Source organism: Typopeltis vanoorti, chromosome 10 (assembly GCF_054136105.1).
Source record: "Typopeltis vanoorti isolate ZY-2024b chromosome 10, IOZ_Tvanoo_1.0, whole genome shotgun sequence".
Classification (NCBI taxonomy): Eukaryota; Metazoa; Arthropoda; class Arachnida; order Uropygi; family Thelyphonidae; genus Typopeltis; species Typopeltis vanoorti.
The window spans coordinates 112,774,485-112,787,434 of record NC_143558.1 but is presented as its reverse complement, the minus strand read 5'-3'; the positions used below and the strand labels follow the sequence as shown (position 1 = coordinate 112,787,434).

Sequence of the window (12,950 nt, the reverse complement as noted above, 5' to 3'; positions counted from 1 at the left end):
AAAGATTACATACTGTGTATTACATTGATGGTACCAGATTGCAGGCAATTGATAGGGCTAAAGATTTGAGAGTTGGGGAGGGGGTGTTATAGTGGACACAGAGTTGAATTTCAGAGGACATATTACAAAAGTTGGCAAAATAGCTCGAGAAATCGAGGAGGTTATTATCCTTCTTTATAAGGCTGATTCAGCTGCATCTTGACTACCAAATGCAGATTTGTTCACTGGAGATGAGGAGGTGGCGGAGAAGATCTAGATATGGCAAACCAAGATAGTGACAGTTCTGTGGAATGCTCCCTATGAGAATAGATTTGAAAGTATGTGGGTTGCAAAGTATAGTTGACAGGAAGAAAAGAGGGGACATGTTAAAAACTCTTATATGTTAACCACCTCACCGGCCATTATGGATCAAATACACATTTCATATCCATCATATATTTCAATGTAATATCAATGGTATTATAATTTTAATATGCACTTCGCATCCATGATAACTTTGGCATCTATAGACGTCTTGGCTGGTAGCATGGTTAATAAGGGTTCTATAAGACTGATATAAAATAACTTTTTAATGCATGATGAGGAGAGAGAGAACTAGGGGCTATCAATGGAAGTTGTATAAGAGTGGGATAAGGATGTACAGACTACATTTTTTTAATGGAGAATGGTAGAATGACTAGAATGCATTGTGAGAGGTATTTGTGAGTGCCCTGACAGTGAATGAGTTTATGGAGAGATATGCAGTTTTTGCGTGAATAACATTATTCTGGTTGTCATGCAGTGAGACTTCCAACTCTATGGAGATACTTGCAATAATAATAATAATATATATTTTTTGTTAACTATATTTATATTCAAAAAATGGCTTATCTTTCTGTTCTGTTCTAATCACCTGCCATTCATATAAATCCAGTTAGTTGTGCCACCAGGTATGTATACACTAGTGGCCAAAATTGTGGAAACCTTTCGGAAAAAGTGTATTTTTGAGATTTGATAGCTCATAACACTTTTTTTTTTGGTGTAATACCATAAAATGATATATCAATGGAAAGATAATTTAATCAAGAATGTAATGCAGCAAAGTTTGTTCAATTATCTGTATTCTATGAAAGGTTATAGCCAAATAACCAGAAAAAAGAAGCACAACTTGCTTAGGTTGATGTGAAGTATCTTTCCTTCCTTTGAATGTAGCCAATGAGCATGAGTGTTTAGAGAACCAGTCAGGTGTCATCTTGTTTTGGCAATGAGCCAATAAGGTCACAGTAGGATTCAGCTGTTGATGTCATGTATTGGAGCTGAGAGGAGGACATTTGTCAGTGTGTTATGTGATTGCTATCAAGTTTTTTTTTTTTTGTGTTCTTTCGTTTAGTGACTTGTAAAACATAATAAAATTAAAGAAATGCAAAGAGTTGACTGGTCACCCAGAAAGCGATGTAAAATAGTACTATTAAGTGAAAAGGCTACAGTTATGAAGAAATTAGAAGAAAAATTGGTGGAAACTTAACCAAAGGTGGCATTTCTAAATTTTTGAAGAGGTATAAGAAGACTCAGTCACTACAAAACCAGACTGGTAAAGGCAGGAAAAGGTGCACAACAGCAAGTAATGATAGAAGAATTGAGAGACTGTGCCTACGTGACAGAAGAAAATCATCTGGGTGTATACAAGATGAAATGGCGCAATACAATGTGAAGTTGAGTGCAAGGACTGTTTGGCGCAGACTACAGGAATTTGGTCTAAATGCTAGAATTCCACGAAAAAAGCCATTTTTATATCTCAAACAAAGGTTGAAAAGATTAAACTGGACTAAAACCCATGTTAACTGGACAGCGGAACAATGGGACAGTGTTATTTGGAGTGATGAGACCAAAATCTCCCTGTTTGGTAGTGATGGCATAAAATACGAAAGGAGAAGAATCACAGAAGATTTGCATTATGATTGCATTACACCTACCATGAAACACCCACTTAGTGTTATGATCTGGGATTATATGACATCAAAAGGTGTGGGTAGAATTTGCATGATTAATGAGAATATAAATGCCCAAAAATGCATTAATGAAATACTTGAGCCCAAACCGAAACCTTCTGCACGTGATCTTTCCCAAGATAATGAAGCATTTATATTTCAACAGGATTCAGCTCCATGTCATGTTGCTGCTGTGTGCAAAAAGTGGTTTCAAGATAATCATATTCTACTGCTGGAATGACCTGGGAATAGCCCACACCTTAACCCAATCGAAAATCTGTGGAGCAGACTTGAGAAACTTGTTAGCCAGAAGCAACCCCAGCAATAAAACCCAATTAATAGAAGCATTTAATTCAATCTTGGTTTCACATTATAACAACTGCAAACTAAAAACTTGGTTCACTCCATGGGAAGGCATTGTAAGACCGTAATTAACGCTAAAGGTTACCCAACTAAGTATTAACTCACATTGTGAGAATTTTTGCATATCTCATTTTTTCTGTGTTTCACTTTTCTTCTGTGTTTCACTTATAGCTGTTCTAATAAAAAAATCCTTCATAAAAGTTATTGCATTACATTCTTGATTAAATGATCTTTCCATTGATATATAATTTTATTGTATTACTCAAAAAAAAAAGTGGTGTTATGAGCCATCAAACCTCAGAAATACACTTTTTCCAAAAGATTTCCACAATTTTGGCCACTAGTGTATGTATAATTACCTATGTATATTATATTGTATTAACATACATACTGTATGTATAAATATACTCTTAATATGAAACAGTATATTTATTACTCTCATCAACTGCACTTTGTTACTTTGATATAAAATGTGGTCATATTACTAAAACCATAGTTCTTTAAATTTTTATTCATCTTTATGAAATCTATGCTAACTCCATAAAACATCTCAACCCTATCCATCAATCTCTGTAATTTCTTATCACTTTTTCCAAAATCTTCACTACCATTGAGCATATGCAAACTGACTTATAGTTTGATACTTTCATTTTGTCAGCATGTTTATTCACTTATAATGTCTCAGCCCTCTTTCAGTGCTGTTGAGTTCCACTTAAGGGACTCAAAGGATTAGACGTTCATCAAACATCATCAGTTCTGTAAATACCTTAGCACGTTTCCTTAAAACATTGTGAGATTTTGCTGAGTTCCATTGAATTGCTAATATTCAAAATGCATCCATCCATTTCATTCACTTGCAATCCCTCAACCCATTCTCTTGCTCAGGGAATGAAACCTCTTCCACCAGAATGAAATAATCTGATATAATCAGTCACCCAATCATTTTCTTCTATTCTGCTAGCATGGTCAATTCTGCAACCATTCCTTCTCCTATTGACCACATAAAGATGAACTCTGAGATTTTCATTGGCCCACATAACTAGTCCACTTGCATATTGTGGTTTTCCCTTTCGGATTCTTCTCACCTTCCTAGCTTGAACTTTATACTCCTCCTCAGCTGCTCTCCATCTCCTTTTTTTATACATTTATGTAACCTCTTCTTGATTGTGGTTTCTCTTTGATAACATCAGTGCTATTATCTAATATTGCTTAATTATCTCCCATGCACTGATCTCTTTTAAGTTCTATCTTTGATTCAGTTTCAGTTTGTTCTTCAAACAAACTGAAATTTGGAATTACAATCACTCCTTGTAATTCCAAATCATAGAATCATTATATATCACATCCACCATTCTCTCTTTTCTAATCAAATGCCCACATGTTCCTTTGCTTTCACACTCTTTGTTTGCTTTCTATATATATATATATATATATATATATATATTACTGCTCATATGTAGTATTGCAGAATGCTTTGAATGTGAAAATGGCTGTCAGTTCGACATTAGTAAATATAAAGTCATGCATTTTGGTTTGATTAGATATCCAATGGTGTATTATATTGGTGGGATTAAGCTAGAAGAAGCTGATCAGGCTAGTAATCTTGGAGTTTTAGTGGAAGTTCAAGGGCCATATAGCAAAGATTATAAATACATCTCAGAAAATAATTGCAATGCTGAAATGAACCTCGACAAATAAAGATAAGGAAGTCATTTTACCTCTTTACAGGGCTTTGATAAGACGGCGCTTGGACTGTTGTATGCATGTGATCTCCTGGTTTCCATGGTGACTCTGATACATTGTTACTGATTATGAAAACAAACTGAGAATCTGTATACTGAAGACACTAACAGGAGAAAGTGAGATGATATCATTGAAACTTACAGAAAGGATCATAAAGGATTTCACTAAATGGAATTTTTCATTTTATGGAGGGCAGGGAAAGGGCAAGAGGGCATTCTTGGAAGTTGAGAATGAATGCTGTCAAGAAGCAGATGGGGATTAGATTTTTCTCTCATAGGATGGCACATAATTGGATTGGCTTGCCATTAGATGTGGTGTGTGCAAGTAGTGTGAATGAATTCAACAACAGGTATGACAACTGGTGCAGATAGTATGGCCTTCCTCGATGAATCCTGACTCCCTGGAGATCTCTCTTAATAATAATATATATATATATATATTTTTTTTTTTTTTGTTTTATTTGTATGCAGTTCCCACCCTAGAAAGGTCATAAGCCTCTCATACAACCATCATTGGGCTAAGGGTTAGATAATCTAGAAACCATTTAAGCTACTTTAGGCTTACAGTAAGCAGGGTGCTATTCTCACATTGAGAAATTCATCTACCACCTTGAGGATATTCATCAATAATGGGATGTATGTAAAAACATTTGACTTTGTGTGATGCTTTGATTATATATGGTGAGACTTTGAGAAATGTTCTGAAGAATAATTCTTTTCAGTTAAATGAATTAGCTCTAAGAATGAACAAAAAGCAAAACAAAAAAAAAGTAATAATAAATAAATAAAATGAGATTTCTGAACACCATAGCATGTATCTGTTCAGTTAGATCGAATGCGAAAAATAAAACTAAATATAATAATAAATAAAATAATTTAGAAAATAATTAAATAGCTAGAAAAGCACTACTTCTAACTGTATACCACTGCCTATAATAAATGAATAAATTAAAGATGCCAAGAAATTATATATTCAGTTTAATCCTTTATCCAAGTGCAAGCAAACAAGTTTGTGCCTGAACTATTTTCAGAATTGGGGCAATTGGTATATAGAAGCTTATGACCTCATATCACTTGTCTTAGTATCCCATAATGCAAAGCAGATATCCTTACGGGTATGTTTAATGCTATGCATTATGCGACCAGTTTCGACCTTTATTGAGGTCTCATCAGTGAGAGCCAGACCCAGAGATGAAACCAAGGTTGAATAATGCAGAAATCATATTTTCATATACGAGTTGCCAAAAATAGTTCAGGTGCAAACTTTTTTGCTTACACTTGGATAAAGGATTAAACCAAGTATATAATTTCTTGGTATCTTTAATTTATAGTATAACCAAGTGGAAAAACTTCCAACAATAATAAATGAATGTAACAGATCCTGACTAAACAGCAGTATGGAAAATTGTATCAATCCGAATTAGTAGTGCACTGGAGTGCTATCACCTCCTCTGTACTTCAGATTTGTCCAATATTTGGAGCATGGTAGTTATTCTGTAATTCAGATTTGTTTCTCATCAGAAAAATGCTGTATAATGTGTAATTTGGAATTTTGCTCATTATTGTGGATGATGGATGATTAATGATCTGTATTGAAACTTTCACTGTTATTTTTATTGAACTGTATTTTTTGATTTGTAGTTAATCAATAGATCTAATGAGATATTTTATTGTATTTCAGAAATCTGAAGAAATTAAAAAAAGTTCATCTTAGGTACATCTTTAATAAGCAGTTACCTTATCTTAAAAATATTTGTAAAGGAAAGGTAGATATCAAAATATAATATCATTTGTAGTTTAATAATAAATATACAAAAATATCTTGTATATATTTGCTTTGTTAAAAAAAAATTTTTACTTCCCTTACAATCAAGATGATTGTCCCATAAGGGGCAATCATCTTGATTGTAAGGGAAGCGGCACTCCCATGGACCCCTAGCTGGATCTATCCTCTCCTCCTTCTACTTTGAGGAAGATCCACTTACTTTAATCTTTCCTATAAGGCCTTATCAGCCAACTCTTCTTACTTTATGACCCTTATGCTATTAGAGTACTCGAGGGCCATGGGGTCTTTTCATTTCTGGCCTTACAACTATGCCCTCTCTATAAACCTTACTATATTTCTTCTATAATCTACTCTTTCCCCTTCAATATACCCTATTCCTCCTATGGGTTTAAATTCAGAAGAAGGCTAGTTCAGAAGCCTTAAGGTAGCAGCTCTACCACTGAACTATTCCATCGTCAGGCTAGTCCCCTGACATGGAGAACATAATCCTACTTGTAAACTGACAGAAAAAGATAATCGGATTGAATCTATGGGAAACGACCCTGGAATGGAAAAGGGAAAACGAAAATGGAAACGACAAAATATAATACACATAGCAAACTGGAATGTAAGAGGAATAGCATATAAAGAAATAGAATTAGACCAGTTATTAAATGAAAGAAATTTTAAAATAGCAGTAATCATTGAAACAAAAAAGAAATTAAAAGGAACTATGAGAACTGAAAATTTTAATGTGATATACAGTGGAGTCGACAGAGACCAAAGAGCACAACCAGGCATCATGATTTGGATTCATAACTCCCTTTCAAAACAGTTAAAACATTATAAATTATGGAATGAAAGAATAATAGAAGCTAGAATAAAAATAGATAGAGGCTATTTAACAATAATTGGTTTATATGCCCCAGAAGAAGGAAGAGAACAGGATAATATTGATTTTTATAATCAGCTACAAAACATATATAATAAAATAAATAAAAATGATTACGTAATTTTAGCAGGAGACTTAAACGCAAGAATTGGAAACACGAAAATTAATAATAATATAGGAATACATGGAGAACACACCCTAAACAGAAATGGTAAAAAATTGATTGACTTTGTAGTTTATAATAACCTAAAAATAATGAATTCCTTCTATAAACATAAAGACATACATAAATATACTTGGGTAGCAAGAGGATGGAAATCAATATTAGATTACTTCATATTAAATGAAAAGACATCAAAATTTTCACTAGATGTTCGAGTTCACAGAGGATATGAAATAAGCAGTGACCACTTCCTTGTTAAAATAAAATTAAGATTATCACCTAAATGGCTACAAGTAACAAGAACAGAAAGAAAAATTGAAACATTTGTTTATAAAACTAAACTATTGTGACACAAATGTACAATGGCTATATGAACAAAGAATTAACCAATATCTAGATAAAATAAAACAAAATAAAGAAATAGAAATAGAATGGCTTAATATAAAAACGATACTAAATGCAGCAGCAAATGAAAGCTTAGGAAAGACCAAAAAATTCAATAAAAGAAAAAAACTGAAGATCTGGGATGATACAATCAAAGAAATAATCAAAAAGAAAAAAAGAAGCCTATCACAAATGGTTAAGCAGTAAAAGATTAGAAGATGAAATAGAATATAAAAGAATAAGAGCCATCGCTAAAAGAGAAGTCAGAAAAAGACATAGAGAATCATGGAATAAATTTGTTTCTAATTTAGAACATGATTTATATAAAATAAGACCCAATGTATATAAGATTTTGAAACACCTAAATGCAGATACCAAAGAAAACATAAAATTAAACACTGAATTGAAATTAGAAGAATTTCTAAATTACTACACAGAACTGTGGACAGACAAATATTTTAAAAAAGACAACTGGCAAATAATTAACGAAAATGAAAAGGAAATAACTGAAGAAGAATTAGAAATCAGCCTGAAAGAAACAGGAAACGGAAAATCACCTGGAGAAGATAAGCTAGGTTCAGAACTATTAAATACGCAGGAACAAGATTCAAAGAAAGACTCTTATTATTTTTAAATAAAATTTACTCAACTGGTATCCCCCCCCCCAATAGAATGGAAAAAAGCAACTGTGATTCCTATCTTTAAGAAAGGTAATAGAGATGACCCTAAAAACTATAGAGGTGTCAGTATACTAAATTCCTGTTACAAAATATATAGCAGAATCTTAAATAACAAACTAATGAAATATTCCGAAAGCTTTATTCTAGAGGTACAGAATGGATTTAGAAAAGGACGATCATGTATAGACCCAGCCTTTTGCCTAAAATTAATAATAGAGAAAAGAAGAGAATATAATTTAGAAACCCATATTGCACTTATTGACTTTGAAAAAGCATTTGACAAAGTTAAAAGAAACATATTATTTAACATATTAAAAGAAAAACAAATACCAAATAATATCCTAAAAGCTATCACAAGTATATATGAAAATAATCAAATACAAATAAGATTAAATCACGAGCTATCATATACAAGAGAGATAAACCAAGGGGTCCAACAGGCATGTCCCCTCTCAGCAACTCTTTTTAATATCTACTTAAATGAAATAATAATAAAATGGAGTAAAAATTTACATCAAGGAATTAAACTTTCACCTACAGTTAACTTAAACACCCTCCTCTTTGCAGACGACCAAATAATAATTACAAATTCTGAAGATAACTTACAGAAAGCTATTTTAAATCTAAATGAGATATCCAAAGATTATGGTATGATAATATCAACGGAAAAATCAAAAACTATGGCCTTTAAAGGACAAGATCCAGCAAGAACTAAAATAGTAATAGATAACAAGATCTTAGAACAGGTGAATTCATTTAACTGCCTAGGATGTATGATCACATATGAAAATGAAAAAGATATAAATGTAAAAATTGCAAAATATTTAAAAATAACAGGTGTAATTAACTCTATATTTAAACCAAACCTAGTTCAAAAACAAACCAGGCTAAAAGTATACAATACATTAGCCTTACTGGTCTTAATGTATGGAAGCGAAATCTGGCAATAAAACAAAAAGACAAACAAAGATTAACAACAGCAAAAATGAAGTTTATGAGAAAAACTGCAAAGTATACCCTATTTGATCACAAAAGAAACGAAGATATTATGAAAGAATTAAACCAAGAACCAGTAATAGAAAAAATTAAAAAATATAAACATAAATGGATGGAACACGTTCAAAGAATGAAAACAGAAAGTTACCAAAACATACCTTAAAGTACAAGCCATTAGGAAAAAGAAAACCAGGACGTCCTCTTAAACGATGACTTCTAAGGCCAGTACAGGCCATGCTAGGCCTAAATCCTTGATACGTATGATGATGATGATGAAAAAAACATTTTTTTTTTTTAGTTATAAAAATTCTTGTAGGAAGAGCATTTAATATGTTATTTAATGGTATTATTTCAGCTAACCTTGTCTACTTAGCAAATGACATAGACCTTCAAATTTAAATGTTTCCAAGTTTTTTATTATTATTTATTATTATTACATGACACCTCCAGGGAGTCCAAAGACTCATCGAGGGAGGGCACCTACTCTACAGCTCTCTGTCTCCACCAACTACAACGAACCGCAACTACACCAATGCCATCTACCATCCACCACTAGTATTTTCACATACAATCACAAACATCAATGCCCACGGTGGGATTCAAACCCGCAGCCTTTTCACTGGAGAGCGGATACGCTTACCATTTGGCCAGGCAGGCTGACCATTTTAATAGACAAAGTTCATAATTCACTACATACATTTTGAAAATTATCTTCATTATTGTATTTTCTATTACAGAAATCATTTTCACAAATTGGGAAGAAAAACTATTTATATACAGTAAGCCCTTGCTTTACTGTGTATATATATAAATTCTACCAATTTATATATATAGTACAGTACATATATTGGTACTGTATTGTACCACTGTCCATTATAAGATGCTGCATTTGCTCATATGATTCTTTTCAATTATGATGAATGCCCATTTATATAAGTAGAATTCATGTGGGTTGGCAGTACATGCTAGTTTATTTAATGGTATTGATTCACAGCACAGAATGATAAGTAAAAAATGCATAAATTTGCATTTTTCCCACATTAAACTGATACCCATTATCTTTTGCCCATACTGATAGCCTATTTAAATCACCCTGCAAGCTCTCACTTTGATTCACTATTACTCTACCTGATTTTGCATCATCAGCAAAACAACTGAATATTTCCTTTCAGGTTATTTCCTATATCATTTATGTATGAATTAAGTAGCAGTGGTCCCAACATTGAACCTTGCGGCACACCACTAGTCACCTGTTTTCACTTTGATTCTGCCCCTCCATATACCACTTTTTTGTATCTATCCAGCAGCCACCTATCTGCTTAACCAGTGTCATGTCCATTCTAATTTGTGTAACAGCCATGTGGTATTGTCAGATGCCTTTGCAAAATCATCATGCAACTATTTCTCTTATCCACAGCTGTTACTCTGTTATAAAAAGTTAGTAAGTTATTAAGGCATGACCAACCCTTCACAAAGCTGTGGTGACTCATACAGTATAGTATGGTATTTTATCTACCCATTCTTGAATCTCTTATTGACCAATTTTCTAGTACTTTTACCATCATGCCTGAGTATGCAAGAAGATATGACAGAGTTGTTGAGTAAGCGCAGAAAAAGAACAAAAGAGGCAAGGTTTTAGTCTCTTGCTACATTATGACAGCTATGGTAGCAAGCTGTGATTGCAAATGAGTCAGTGAGCAGACTATGTAGAAGAAATTGTGTGCAGTATGTTGATGGTTGAACAGATTTGTACTTGCAGGATGAATTATATGAATGGGTTTGGTTTTATCACCTTCTTCCATAATTAGGCAAAACTACAGAAATTCATGTGGGTTGGCAGTAGTTTATTTAATGGTATTGATTCACGGCACAGAATGATAAGCAAATAAGTAAAACATGCATAACTTTACATTTCTCCACATTAAACTGATACCTGAGTGATATAATATTTATGTGCAGTAAATGCCTACACTACAATTTCCCAAACCTACTGAGGACTTTTTTTTTCTGCAATAAACAAATTGCATGGTTACAGTATGGAAGTTTTTGTCATTTTGTTCTGCAGTTAAACATAAAAATATATTGCACATGTTTGATCTATGTAATCTCCATTTAAATTGAACTGCTGTTTGTACCATAAGTAACTACATATTTCTTGCTTTCATTTTTAAAAAAAATTTTTTTTATACTCTTAATTCTTGGTTAAGACCATTTTTGGAGTACTGTGCAGAGATATGGTCACTTAGGTTTTCCAAGAAGATGTGAAGATATTTGAAAAGATGAACTGACAGGTAACCACGGTAATAGCTGTCCTGTGGAATTATGCATATGAGGAGAGAGAAGATATGAAAGAAATACATGTTGGTAAGCAATCATACATGTAGACAGAAGTGAGATTTTGTAGCTTTATGATAGGTGGGGTAGAACTTGGAATCATCCATCAAAGCTGATTAAGGATTTTATTAGGAAGCATATGAAGTCCTGGTTCCCCTCGTGTGGGCGTGTGTTGGTGCGGAATGGGCTACCATTAGATATTATCAGTTCATCTTCAGTTAATATATTCAAAGAGAGATATAAGTATTTGGTATGAGTAATTAAAAAGGACCTTCTCTTAATCAGTCCTTGGACTCCATGGAGGAGCTATGATAATAATTATCATAGCTCCTCACTAATTATTTTTGTTATCATACCACAGAAGTAAAACCCACCAAATTCAGATCATCCTATTTTTGTTCATTTCCTATCTCACATTCACTCACCTTCTCAGTGCCTGTAGACATGTTTGCATGTTTTTCTTACTTTTAATTTTCATCTTTCATATGCAGATCTACATCTCCAAATCAGACACCGAATCATTTTCTTTCATCATTTTTCTTCTTAACTTTCTTATGTTGTGCTGGAACAGACTTAAAAACTAGTCTCTTGCTTTTTTTTCACCTCTTCCACGAGTTCTTACATGTCCTCTCTTATTCTGTACATATTATGTTTTGTATCATTTGTCTTGCCAAGACTGACATTTCTCTGTCTCTCTCTCTCATTCCAACAGGATCAGTGTCTCATTCCAAAACTTCAATTCGAAATGTTGCCTTTTATACTTTCATCATCATGCTATTTCCTCTTATGCACATATGCATTTTCACGTTTCGCTTTCACTTATCATTTTTTGTAAAGTATTTGATTTACAAAAAACGAATGTAGAAATACTTTAAAAGTATTTCTACATTCTCTCTAGCTCACTTTTCATCTGATGTAAGACTTGACATAAATATACGAGGGAAGGGTATCCAAAAATAACCGGAATTGTTTTTTAAAAAATTTTTTATTAAAGTTTATCATCATCATTATCATCATCAAATTCCTGCCATGTACCCTCAAGGGGTGTACAGGATATGACAGTACTACATGAAAAAATTACATCATTACTAACTTCCTATCTACAATTTTCCTCCAAATCAGTCTGTTACTTGTCAAGACTCCAACATTATCAGATCTTATATTTCTATCGTCTAAGGCACTTTGTACCGTATCAATCCACCTATATTTTGGTCTTCCTCTGGATCGTTTTCCTGCCAACCTGGCAGAGAACACTTGTTTTGCTAATCTTTCCTCTCCCATTCTATTTAAGTGACCATACCACCTGAGATTAGCTCTGCTAATGCATTCCTGGATGCTGACAATGTCAAGTTCTTTCCTAATATCCTCATTTTTAATATGATATTGCCATTGATGCCATCTGTTCACGCCTCTAATCTTTCTCAGGACTCTCATATCTGCGGTCTCTAGTCTTTGGTCAAGTGTTTTACTTCTGACCAAGCTCTCAGATCCATAAGTTAAAACTGGTTTGAACACTGTCTTGTATACAGCTAATTTAGTGTTCTGACTAATTTCTCTCTTATTCCATATGAATTTATTCAATTGACTTCCCACCATACCAGCTTTGCTGATTCTGTTGTCTATTTCTATATTTAATTTACCATCTTCAGTAAAAATCGTGCCTA

General features: G+C 33.1%; 1 protein-coding gene across 2 annotated transcripts in view; it reads left to right on the top strand.

Moving 5' to 3' along the window:
• The window catches only part of LOC150102709 (uncharacterized), a 343,878-nt gene that overhangs the window by 271,547 nt on the left and 59,381 nt on the right, over positions 1 to 12,950 (top strand). For both annotated transcript variants that reach the window (XM_090399309.1, XM_090399308.1), the window contains exon 10: positions 5,754 to 5,838. In XM_090399309.1, the coding sequence (XP_090255435.1) occupies positions 5,754 to 5,838 (85 nt within the window). The remainder of the gene's footprint in view (positions 1 to 5,753; positions 5,839 to 12,950) is intronic.